This window comes from Sprattus sprattus (genome assembly GCF_963457725.1).
Source record: "Sprattus sprattus genome assembly, chromosome: 20".
Lineage (NCBI taxonomy): Eukaryota > Metazoa > Chordata > Actinopteri > Clupeiformes > Clupeidae > Sprattus > Sprattus sprattus.
This window is the reverse complement of record NC_137918.1, coordinates 2,070,710-2,083,389: the sequence shown is the minus strand read 5'-3', so window position 1 is coordinate 2,083,389 and position 12,680 is coordinate 2,070,710. Positions and strand designations below refer to the sequence as shown.

At 43.3% G+C, this 12,680-nt stretch overlaps 1 protein-coding gene across 1 annotated transcript; it reads right to left on the bottom strand.

The window, feature by feature from the left end:
• Window positions 1-5,586: 5,586 nt before the first annotated feature.
• ssr2 (signal sequence receptor, beta) lies at window positions 5,587-9,111 on the bottom strand. Its single transcript, XM_080858899.1, has 6 exons — window positions 9,098-9,111; window positions 7,824-7,981; window positions 7,535-7,633; window positions 6,755-6,863; window positions 6,490-6,567; window positions 5,587-6,154 (listed from the first exon to the last, which is right to left on the bottom strand). The coding sequence occupies exons 2-6, from the start codon at window positions 7,979-7,981 to the stop codon at window positions 6,044-6,046; spliced, it is 555 nt and encodes a 184-aa protein (XP_080715025.1). The 5' UTR covers window positions 9,098-9,111; the 3' UTR covers window positions 5,587-6,043.
• Window positions 9,112-12,680: the final 3,569 nt, after the last annotated feature.

Here is a 12,680-nt window from a genome sequence, read left to right as displayed (position 1 = left end):
AATAAAAATTACGAGCACTGTTTATCAAGACTTTATGAAGATTTTATGAAGACTTGAAGGATCAACACGCTACATTTTAAGTTTTGTTTGCTGGGGGGGGGGGGGGGGGACACCCTTTTTCAGTTCCAGTTGCCCATGACCTTTACTTCTCTAACGGAGGAAGTGTTATTTATGCTGCGTCTTTTTCATGTTGAGGCTCTTATATGTTCTTATAGATGTCGAGGGTAGACAAAGAGAGGAACGCATCAGCACGTTGCCCATCCCAATGCCACGACCTTCAGGTGCTCAAGACCAGCCCACGAGCCACAAACCCCCAGTCAAACCCCGCAGGAGCCTAAAGTGCCGCCCTGTGGCACAACAGGAACGTGGACCTCCTAACCCTCTAGCCAATCAAGTAACAAATGAGGTAGGAGTCATCCAATCACAATTAACAGATTGTGACACACTACAGAGAAAAATGGTTTTATGATCTTTGAAAACCTTTGCAGTATTTTGAGGAACCAACCAGGTAATATACCATAAAATAAAAATCCATGCTGGCTCATATAAACAGCTAATCAGCCCATTAACATGTAACTGGATTAATACATTATGTACATTTGCCAGAAGCCGCCCGGTTAGTACTGTCTGCCGAACTAGTAAACAAGTATTTGCCGTCTTGCTTTGTCTTGTGTTGCACTTGCTTGATGTTTGACTGTGTTAGGAAAGTTGTTGACTGACTCACTAGTTTGTCATAGTGTCAAAGTAAGCACATTTCAAGAGGTTTCGCTAGGTTTAGCCGCATCTCATTAGCGATTAGCTATTCCTCCATAATGCCACTTTTAATAAAAAAAGCTTAACAGTATATGTAGTCTTACCTATAAGACTACATGCACTCATTTTAGCAGAGTGTGGTAACTGGGCTCCTAGCCTTGAGAGACAGGAAGTGAAGTTTGATTTCCCCTCTGGAGGACAAACCGAAAACCACACGCAGTGTGACATATACAAATTGTCTCTCTCACTCTCGCTCTCTTTCACTCTCTTTGTCTAGCAAACAAATATCTCTCTCTCACACACACATACATTTAGGCATATTTTTTCCCTCAAACAAATATACATACATGTTCCTATCCAGAAAATACTGTAAAACTAAAATAACACATAAATATCAGTGTCTTTATCATGCATGATTCACAAACAAGTGGTCTGTGGTGTGTGTGGCTCCAGTCTATTATTAGTTTCTGTATCTGTCTCCTTTTAAAACCACCATCATTTGAAAACTCTCTCTAAATGTTTCGCTGACTTCCTCTTATCTCCCCATCTTTCTGACTTCCTTCCTTTAACTCCATCTCTGCTAACGCCCACCTTCTGTATCCATCTTCTGCATCCACCTCTGTTCTCCACTATCTTTCTCTCCCTTCATCCCTCTATCTCCTCTTGTCTCCGTCTGTAAAAATCATTGTATTCATTTTCTCTCTGCTGCTATCCCTCATATATTCACACACTCACCACACTTCAATCCATCCCTGTCCCCTTCTTCCTTCCCGCTCACTCTGTTCTCTTCTGTGTGTGTGTGTGTGTGTGTGTGTGTATAAAGGATGACTTGATCAGAGGAAGTGCGCTGCAGTTGCTCCTGAAACCCCCTTTTGTCTCTGATGCTAATTTGGTTGCTAGTGGAAACTAACTTTGTGTGTGTGTGTGTGTGTGTGTTCGTGTGTCTCTCTCTCAGGTGGTGGCGAAGCGTTTGTCCCCAGCGATGATGCTGGGCCCCGCGGGGACCCTGGAGGCCCTTTCCCCATCCCTGCGTGCTCATACTCTGCTGTGGTTCCACCGGAGCCAGCTGCCTCGTCTGCAAGTGCAGGGCCAACCCCTGCCACGCTGGCTCCACGGCTTTGCCACACGCAGGTCTGGAAAACACAAACACAAACACACACACACACACACCCACACACACACACACACACACACACACACACACACACACACACACACACACACACACACACACAAACACGTGTGAAAACACAAACATGCGTGAAAACAATCGCAAAGCCAGCATAAACGATGCTGGTGACAACGTTTTGTTAAGCGCAGGTCACAAACACAGAAAGCCTACCCATACACATACACGAACACATACACAAACACACACACACACACACACACACACACACACACACACACACACAAATACACACATACACAAACACACACACAAACACATACACACACATACACACACACACACACACACAAACACAAGTGTAAACATTGACACGCAGTGCAGCTCTTTTCTGTTCTCACATCTGAAACGTCTCTCTTTTCCTCTCAGGGAGGCAGAGCAGTTACTGCATGATCAGCCACTTGGCTGCTTTCTGCTGAGGCTCAGTGAGTCAAAGATTGGCTTTGTGCTCTCTTACAGGTATGCACGTGCATGCACACACACACACACACACACACACAATTCTCTGAACAAGTGAAATGGTACATACACCAGGTTTCTCACACACATTAAAAACCAAACCATTTTGTGCATGACGGAAAAGCAGTAGAAGGACTCCATACAACCCTTTAGTCAGACATTCAGTAAGACAGTGGAGAGTCCATGCATAAGCCTGTGCTCTGTGCAGGGGTCAAGACAGGTGTCGCCACTTCATCATTGAGGAAGAGGATGGTGGTCCTTCAGATAAAGGGGAGAAATACCTCATTGCCGGTGAAAACAGTCGCCATTGCAGCCTTGAGGAGCTCATCACGTACTATACACACAATCCTGTGGGGCCCTTTGATGAAATGCTGACAGTACCCTGTACTAAGGTGTGTGTTCACATATCACTCCAAACACTGGTATAGACATATTTACCCACACACCATTGTTACTGCACCAGATTCAGTTTCTTATTTTAACAATTTAGATACTTTGGTGGACCATTTCATCCAAGTTGTTGTATGTGTCCAGTCTTATCTAAAATGTATCTCATTTTCTCTCTCTCTCTCTCTCTCTCTCTCTCTCTCTCTCTCTCTCTCTCTCTCGCTCTCAGGCTAATGGACTCAGCTATGACATCATCAGAAAGGGTGTTGGGGAAACAAAGCAAGGAAAAGAGACATGCGGTCAAGACTCAGTCGCACACTCTCCAAAGCCTGCCTTAACATCGGTCCCAGAGCCTGGTGAGTCCACTTCCAGGGACATACCAGAGTATGCTGTGGTGAGGAAGGCACTGAAGAAGTCCCACTCCCTGCCAGAGACTCCGAATGTGCCAGTCACAGCGCACCCTGTTTTGCAGGTATGGAACTGCAAATACAAAGACAACTTTCCAGTAAAATTAATATGTAAACACAATGTGTAGCATTCCAATAGTCCTCGTTTTGGTGTCCTGTACATTACTGTCTTGGGCCAACATCAACATCCAGCATCAACACATTGACTAAGTAACGTGAAAATGTACTAACTAAATGTAGTAGAATTTAGTCGAACTCGGAGAAGAAAACAGTTGAATTTAAAGAATTATTTATTTATTTCAGCAGGTGTTCAAGCCACCTTCTTGTTACAAGGAGGACACTGTGTGCCATGACAGACCCAGTGGTGAGAGTGATACCCCTGCCACCATCAACCCCACTGATGTCGCATACGCACGTGTCAACAAAGCTCCACGGGCCATGACCCAGACTCCACTGGCATCTGTCAGCAGTTCAGCCTCCAGCCTGCAGGGGGCGATGGCTCACTCTGCCCCTACATCGCCACAGGCCTCAGCAGAGCAGAAGTACTGGCATCTGGAACCAGAGCACACCTACGAGGAGACTCCTGCCACTGCCACACGGGAGCCAATTGATTTCTATGCCATGGGCCGGCGGAGAGAGGTGGAGCGTAATGAGGGTGAGAAAATGAGAAGGAAGGAGAAGAATGAAGAAGGGAATGAGTAGAGGAGAGAATAGGACGAGGGTATGAAAGGCAAGAAAAGGAGACTAGAGGAGAAAAAGAGAAGGACATGAGATTGCATTTGAGGTCAGAGGATAGGGAAAGGGTAGAAGAATACAGGAGAGATGGATGACAGAGATAGAGAGATGGAGGGATGAAGTGGTAGAGGGTGATATGGAGCTCATGTTAAGGGAGGCTCTCTCTCTATCCCCCTCTCTCTCAACTCCTCTCCCTTTTCATCCCTCTCTCTCCACTCCTCTCTCTTCATCCCTCTCTCTCCACTCCTCTCTCTTCATCCCTCTCTCTCTCCACTCCTCTTTCTCTCCATCCCTATGTCTCTCCACATAATGATTTAAGAGGGAGAGGAGGGAGGTTGAAGTTAAAGAGAGCAGTAGAGGACGGACGGGTTGGCGGAGGGAGAGTCTAAGACTGTAAGAAAGCATAACGAGAGGAGATGGAGATGGGGGAAACTACTGCATTACCAAAAAATCTTACCTTTTGTGAACTGGGGAATGTTTCCCACAGGGATTTCTGGAAATCACATCTACTCTGAGGTCAACGTCCGTGGTGCTAGGGAGAGCGCTACACTTCCCCCGGAGCCTGCACCAGTCAGACCTAGCAACACTGCTACACTTCCTGCTTCGTCAAGGACCACCCCTAACCTCCCTTTGAGGCCACCCCCGAGACACCCCAATGTAATTCCGCGAGCAGACAGCAGTGTGCAGGTATGTCACCACATATCCCATCAACCCAGACAGACCTTATGTTTCCCACTCACACATAGGCTGCATAGGTTGGCAGCCCAGGTATAACAATGGTATGTCAATCATAGACTGCTTTGCTGAAACCTTGAAATTGAGAAGGGTTAAGAAATTAGTTTTGCCAGTTTTGCATTTGTGTGTCTGCACGCATGATCAGGTGTGTGTCTGTGTTTGTGAGTCTGTGTATATCTATGTGCACATGTGTGTGTGTGTCTCTGTGCGAGTGTTTGTGTAGGTGCGTGTGTTTATGTGTCTTATGTGTGTAAATGTGTGCGTAGTTTTTGCTCTATGTAGATCCCTTCCTTTGTTTACCCTCTCCTAGAACTTCAGTGGGCCTCCACTGTCGACCTCTCCATCACGGGCTGGTCACTTCCATGCCAACCCCTCTAGTCGACTTCCTCCCACTGATCCCACGGCCATCTATGAGCAGATTCCAGAAAGACCGACGGGGCCACGCCCACCTCTGCCTCCCCTCAACCCCAAGCACTGATGCCCTGCCCGCGCTTTTAAAACCCATGAAGACAAAGTTCAAGTTCAATTTTTTTTTGGTTGGTCTCAGTTATTGCATCCTTGAACATTTTACTGATATTTTCTTATTCAAACTTCTCAGGTGACTTCCACAGTTACCCTTAACAGCTATTTCTTAACATTTCAGTCATTGGAATTGCATACTGGAAATGCTTTGTTAACGTATTAAAATCTTCTTCTGCTTTGAATGAATGTGATAGGGTCATTCAGATCCTCTGTCAGCAGCCCAGAGGAGCCTGTGTTTGCTCACTGTTCAATATTTGATTTATTTTTCATTCATTTTAATTTCATTAAATAAACAATTAGTGCAAAAACATTTTAAGAAATCCTTATTTTTGTTATGCTCCTGTAATTATAAATAATACCAAATAGAAAATACAGAAGTCAGGTTTTTTTTTTTTATAGGAAAACCCACTTGTTTATTCCCCCCCCCGAAAAAACAACACTGTAAGACTGACCCAAGAGAGTGGTCCACAGTACCTCTGACTCCAGTCCTCACTGCTCAAGAGGGTTTCAGACAGATGATTGTGTTTCAGAGTGATAGCAGTGATGTTTGCTGCGACTGGGCATGCTTGCTCATGGGTTCTCACAGCACCCTCCCATCAGGCATGTGGCTTTAGGTCACACCTTGATCCAAAATGTATTACAAACCAAACCGCAGAAGGGGTGGGGGGGCATTCTTCCAGCATCCACAACAATTACATCATCTTTGAAATGGTTTACCCCCAATATGGGTAATTAAATTATTAGATGAAAAAAAAAAAAAAACACTCAAACCCTTAAAGTCAACCTTAAAGCCCCCCAACCCCGCCCCCTTAGCAGTATCCCAACCCCCTCCCTCTATGAGTTATGAGTGTCTGCTTTAGTTCTTCTTGGTCTTGGGTGAGTCGTACTTCCTCTTGCTGGAGTACCAGAGCAACAGAGGGATGCCGATGGAGGGCAGAGTCATCACTCCGAACGCAGCCCAGTCCAACTGGGGAGCAGGAGAGGAGAGAAAGGGTCAGATGTATTAGGATTAAAAAGGTGCCATTACATTTTACTCAACTTCTTTCTTTTCAAAGCATGTAGGTGTTGACAGATGGGATGATATACACTCCATACCACTCAAATGAATATCTATCTATCTATCAATCAATCTATCCAGCTTTCTTTATTTCTATCTATCTATCTATCTATCCATCTATCCATCTATCTATCTATCAGCCTATCTAAAGAACTATCTAAATATCTATGGAATCAATACCTAGTGCATGACGGTACAATCTCTTTAAAAGTCATTAAACTCCTGGCTGCAAATGTCCCACTTACGAAGTGGGGGGAGAAACGGCGGTCAAACTCTCTCTGGGCCAGGATGCCGCCTTGACCGGGGGCGCTGGTGTATCCAACCTAGCATTGAAACAGACATGGTGGTGAGACCCTGCTGTAATAATAGTGATGATGATGATAATAATAATAATAATAAATCACATTTAATAGTGCTTTGCACAGTTCTCAAAGACACTTTATGGGTCATAATAATAATGCTGCTCTGGCATCTTCTGTGGCAACAGGCAGGTAAGAACATCTTACTCACCACAACCTGTCCTCCCTCCTGAGCCAGGTAGCTGATGGTAGCGGAGGTGAAGTTGAAGTAGCCGGCCTTAAGAGGGCGCAACACCACGGTGTGAGAGACATTGCTGGCACTGAAGAAGGCACGAGTTAAGGACTGTCATGGAGGACAAACACAGTCTGAGTGAACAAAGTTGGCGCTGGAATCCAAACCATTTTAAAAGCAAGCAGTAGACCAGGTGAAACATGTCAAATCCTCACTTGCCACGCATACAGTGCAACCAGCAGAATGGCAACCTACATTCAATCTATCCATCAACCTAAGGACTCATTAGATAATTCTTAAAACAGTGCCTTCAATTCCATCAAAAGCAATCGCACACTGAACCATTCAAATTTTCTCTCCATCCAACATCAAAACCAGAACTAAGAAATAGTACTGATGGCCACCATGGCAGCGTGTTACTTGATCATTTCAATTAGACTAAAAAGACAAGACTAATAAAAAGAACACGGTCAGGGACAGTCCCCTTCTTTGACAACTGCTAATTAGAGTCCCCAAGGAGATGATGAGATTTACATGTGATGGGTTGGTCACTGATTGCCTAGTGCCAGAGACTGCACAGACAAAGGTAAATACTCTTGGATGATAAAAGTCTACTGTTATCTCTTGGCTGGTTAAAGTGATTTAAAACAATAGGTGCAGAAGACTCAGTACAAAGAGTGTTGTCCACATATTGATGAAGTGTGGTAGAGCATCATTTGTAAGGGCGATGAGGAACTTTACGGAGAAGTTTAAGGATACGGTGCAATGCGATCCCATTTCACATTCAGCATTCCAGAGACAATGCCAAAGTCTTCAGGGGGGAATGAGTCATCCGACAGCTCAACTTCCAAGGCAGCGCTGGAGAGAAGATGAGAAGAGAGAGAATCGGATTAAGTGAAATCTGACATCATTGGGGCAAAATCTGACCTCTCAAAAAAAGTCACAGTGAGTATAACATGGCACTAATGCGCTTCTCACTGCAACAGCTGGTATGTGTTTTGCTACGGTCTGACTTAAGCCACCCCCTGAGCATCGAACAGCACAATACCTGGTCCCAACGTTGTAGATGTTGTACTGAAGGGTGAGGTCTCGGCCCTCCACAGCATAACGGTTCAGCAGGGACTTGGAGGCCAACAGACGGGCTCCCTCCTCACCGGCCACCAGGGCCACCAAAGCAACCACAGCAAACACACACAAGGCCCTCATCTGAAATGAAAATATAAAAGTTCATCATACGGCTCAATCTTCCAAAGGGTTTGACAAAAACATAGGGGTAATACTGCTCAAAAAACTAAAAATGTCAGATAGTGTTAGAGACACGATTGAGGATTGCATCTGGGTACTATCAGGAATCTGTGGTATTAAGGCGAGGTTGGTAATATGACCATCTCGAAATTCAAACAATGATTACAAGTGGATTACAAGTAAATCGCTGGAAACGCTGGAAAATCGGCTGGAAACGGCGTCGGTTATTATTCTGAAATCAGGGGTTCAGTGCCGATTCGAACCTTAATTGGTCCATTCAGGACCAAAATTAGGCCGTATGGGCCATGTACGCGGTCTAGTATTAGAAATGTAAAGACAAGTCCGAAGCTCATCCCCAGATTACTACACAGTGACAACCAGTTTTATACGAATTCGACTGTGATTTGAAAATTTTAGTTCTTGATAAATGCAACTCCTGCAACTTCAAGTTAGCAGGTTCGCTAACTAACGTTAACGTACCTGCTAACTATAACAACATAAAGCAGCTAAATAACCTAAATCTGTTTTATGAATTGATTTCCAAAAAAGATCACTAGCACAACATAAAACATACAAGACTCGATTTGTGACAAACAAGAAGGTTAATTGTAGGTAGATCAACCGCCTGAAATAAATTAGTTCAATCGGCTAACTATGCCAGTGGAACGCTTACGTGTACATTCCCTGTCATTCAATTCACACCAACTTCGCACTCTGAAAATGGCTAGAAATATCAACGTAGCATAGATTCAAATATTTATAAGCACGTTGAGTTAGAACTACACGTTAACATGGAAAGATGTGGAGACCTCTCGTCAGTTTTCATTTTACAGCCAATCCTCAATGCATCACGCAAGAATATTACGCTTACGTGTACTTCATTCACTAGCTGATGCTAACCTTACTAACTAGTTTGGTTATTTTGTATGCTTGTCAGACTACCACTACAATAATGTTCATAAAAATGCCACCTTATGTTACTTGGTAACAACAACACATATATGTATATTTCCTTTTAAAAGTAAAGAAAAGGAAAATAGACACATTTGCCATGCCCAGAAAGACGAAAGCACCTACCTTCTGCTTCTTCCTTCGCGTCAGAAAGAAATATCTTGGGCATGCGCTCTTCGTGGCTTCTATTTCTTCTTCGGACAATTTCAGTCGCTATTTTCCTGCCAGGTAGTACATTACTGCCACCTATGGGAAATAGTTTGTATAGTCAAAGTCCTCATACACTGTAGGCTACAGGGGTTGCGGATTTATCGGATCCCGGAAAAGTAGAATACTGTTTTTTCTAAGTGTCAGAATCAACCTTAGGAATATGAATTTTAGGATTTTTTTTAGGGTTAGGGTTAGAGTATAAGGCTAACTCGGTACCCCTTGCCTTGCCTGAAAGTACTTTACACTTCCTGAACCCCTGTGTATGACGTCATATGACGCAGATATGGCACTTTCCGAGATCCGACCCTTGACATATTTCAAAGGCTGTGTGTTGTTGAGTACAAGAATGATTGATCTACAGTTGTAAGTACCAATAACTTAGTTTTCAAGAACTGATGCATGTGTCAGACCAGCAGATATGGAGTAGCCTAAGCTACATCAGCAGTCATATGACTTTAGAGCTCACTAAAATAACAGTCTCGTCAGCACTGCATAAGGCTCCTTTAAAAATCTGTTGACAGTTTTATAATTTACCTGAAAAGAGCACTGGTTACTGCCAACTCTGTGGCTAAATTATATAGATAGATAGATAGATAGATAGATAGATAGATAGATAGATAGATAGATAGATAGATAGATACAGTGCCACTTGAAAGTATGTGAACCCCTTGAGCACTAAGAGTTTCTGTTGTTTTACCATGATTTTTCATTTTTTTTCATCACCAATTTTCCATAGATGAAATGTCAGGTTTATGTTTATCATTTGCATGTACTTGTTTGGAGGGAATTGTTTGAGTAGCCAAAAAACTACATGAAACATGGAATTAGTCCATTTCAAAAGTAAGTGAACCCCCAGCTGAATTGGTATAGTCAAGCAGGTAACAGATTCGGTGAAACTTATTTGGGTGCTTAATTAGTCAATTAAGCAAACTTATCAACTGAGACATCCTTAGGGAAAGGTTTGGGCAACACAGATTAAAAGAGAGAGGAAACCAACCAAACTACTGTAGTGCCAAGGTGTACCCACACAGATCAACAATGCCGAGAGTAAACGAGATATCCGAGAACATCAGGAAGAAGGTACTGACTGCCCATCAGTCTTGGGAAAGCTATAAGACCATCTCCAAAAGATTCCAGCTCCATCCATCCATCCAAGACCAATAATTTAGAAATTGAGGGCATTCAAAATGACCGCATCTCTGCCTTGAGGCGGAAGCCGATCAAGACCATCACCAAGAAGCACCAGAAGAAGAATAAATGAGGTAAAAGTCAACCCACACATCACCTCTAAAGAGTTTCGGACCTCTCTGGCAGCATTGGGGTAAATGTACAGTACTGTGCAAAAGTTTTAGGCAGGTGTGAAAAAATGCTGTAAACTAAGAATGCTTTCAAAAATGGAAGTGTTAACAGTTTATTTTCATCAATTCTTCATAAATTAACCAAATGCAGTGAAGGAACAGAAGAAAATTCTAAATTAAATCAATATTTGGTGTGACCACCCTTTGCCTTCAAAATAGCATCAATTCTTCCAGATACACTTGCGCAGTTTTTGAAGGTACTCGGCTGGTAAATTGTTCCAACCATCTTGGAGAACTAACCACAGATCCTCTGTGGATGTAGGCTTCCTAAAATTCTTCTGTCTCTTCATGTAAACCCAGACAGACTCGATGATGTAGAGATCAGGGCTCTGTGGGGGTCATACCATCACTTGCAGGACTTTCTGTTCTTCTTTAAGCTGAAGATAGTTGTTAATGACATTGGTTGTATGTTTGGGGTTATGTTCCTGCTGCAGAATACATTTGGTGCTAATCATACACCTCCCTGATGGTATTGCATGATGGATTAGTATCTGCCTGTATTTCTCAGCATTGAGGACACCATTCATCCTGACCAAATCTCCAACTCCACTTGCAGAAATGCAGCCCCAAACTGGAAAGGAGCCTCTACCATGCTTCACTGTTGCCTGCAGACTCTCATTATTGTACCTCTCTCCAGCCCTTCGGCGAACAAACTGCCTTCTTCTACAGCCAAATATTTCAAATTTTGACTCATCAGTCCAGAGCACCTTCTGCCATGTTTCTGCACCCCAGTTTCCATGTTTTCGTGCTTAGTTCAGTCACTTGGCCTTGTTTCCTTGTCCGGGTAGAGCTTTTTGGCTGCAACTCTTCCATGAAGACCACTTCTGGGCAGACTTCCCCGGACAGTAAATGTCTGTACCTGGGTACCACTGGTTTCTGCCAGTTCTGAGCTGATGCCACTGCTTGAAATCTTCCGATTTCGAAGGTAAATAAGCTTGATGTGTTTTTCATCAGCTGCATTAAGTTTCCTTGGCTGACCACTGCGTCTACGATCCTCAACGTCTTCTTCAAAAGAGCTTGAACTGCACATTTTGAAACCCCTGTCTGCTTTGAAATCTTTGTCTGGTAGAGACCCTGCTGATGCAGTAGAACTACGTTGTGTCTTGTTGCTGCGCTCAGTCTTACCATGTAAATGGATAAAAAATAAACATTTATTGTTTACATTTTTTAAAGCATTCTTAGTTCATAGCATTTTTTCACACCTGCCTAAAACTTTTGCACAGTACTGTACATGGGTCTACAATCAGACGAAAATTGTTGGTTTTGATCATGACCAAATAATTCTATCTCGGACTCATCTGTCCAAAGAAGGGACTTCCAGAAGGCCTTTGGTTTATCCTAGTGCTCTCTGGCAAAGTTGAAACGGGCAGTTTTGTTCTTTCTTGAGAGCAGAGGCTTCCTTCTAGCAACCCGATCATGACTGTCATGTCTATTCAATTTCCGTCTAATAAATATACTTTCATGCAGCTCCGGAGTCCTGAGGTAAGCGTATGCTGTACCGTGGCCAGGAGCCGACTCAATCACTCATGTGCCAGCTTTGTTGTGGAAAAAGAAAGGTGTGTTGAGAGCTTCTTTTGAGTGTGGTTTAGGCTGATTGACTCATTGCTTCCTGTACAGCATACGGCGCATGTTACAACTGTCACCAGCCAATTGGGCACTGCTGTATACCCTGCGACCCTAAAGCTTACGAATGATATCTCCATAATACCAAACTAAATGACAAATGCCAGCATTACTAAACATATCTTCTCCCTTTCTCTTTCTCTCTCTCTCTCTCTCTCTCTCTCTCTCTCTCCTTCCATGTCTATTGTTTATGCCTATAAAAACACTGATAAAATAGCCAGATTCTGTCCTGTTTAGCTGTGTGCTCCCTGTTTCCTTTCTCTACTGTGCTTCCTTGGTTGATGTTTTTGCTCTGCCTGTTTTTGGATTTTTGAGTTTTGGCAATTTTGATCCCCTGTGAGTTTTCCTGTGTGTTTTCCTGGATCTTCTACTTTTGAGTTTTGGTTAATAGATCCTGAGTTACACTTTATCTGGTCTGCGATTGGATCCTTTCCTGCCGTACCCGTGACATTTATGTATTCTATTTTTTATCTTAAATCTTTTTACCCTCTTATCCCTGTTTTTATGTTAATTGTATT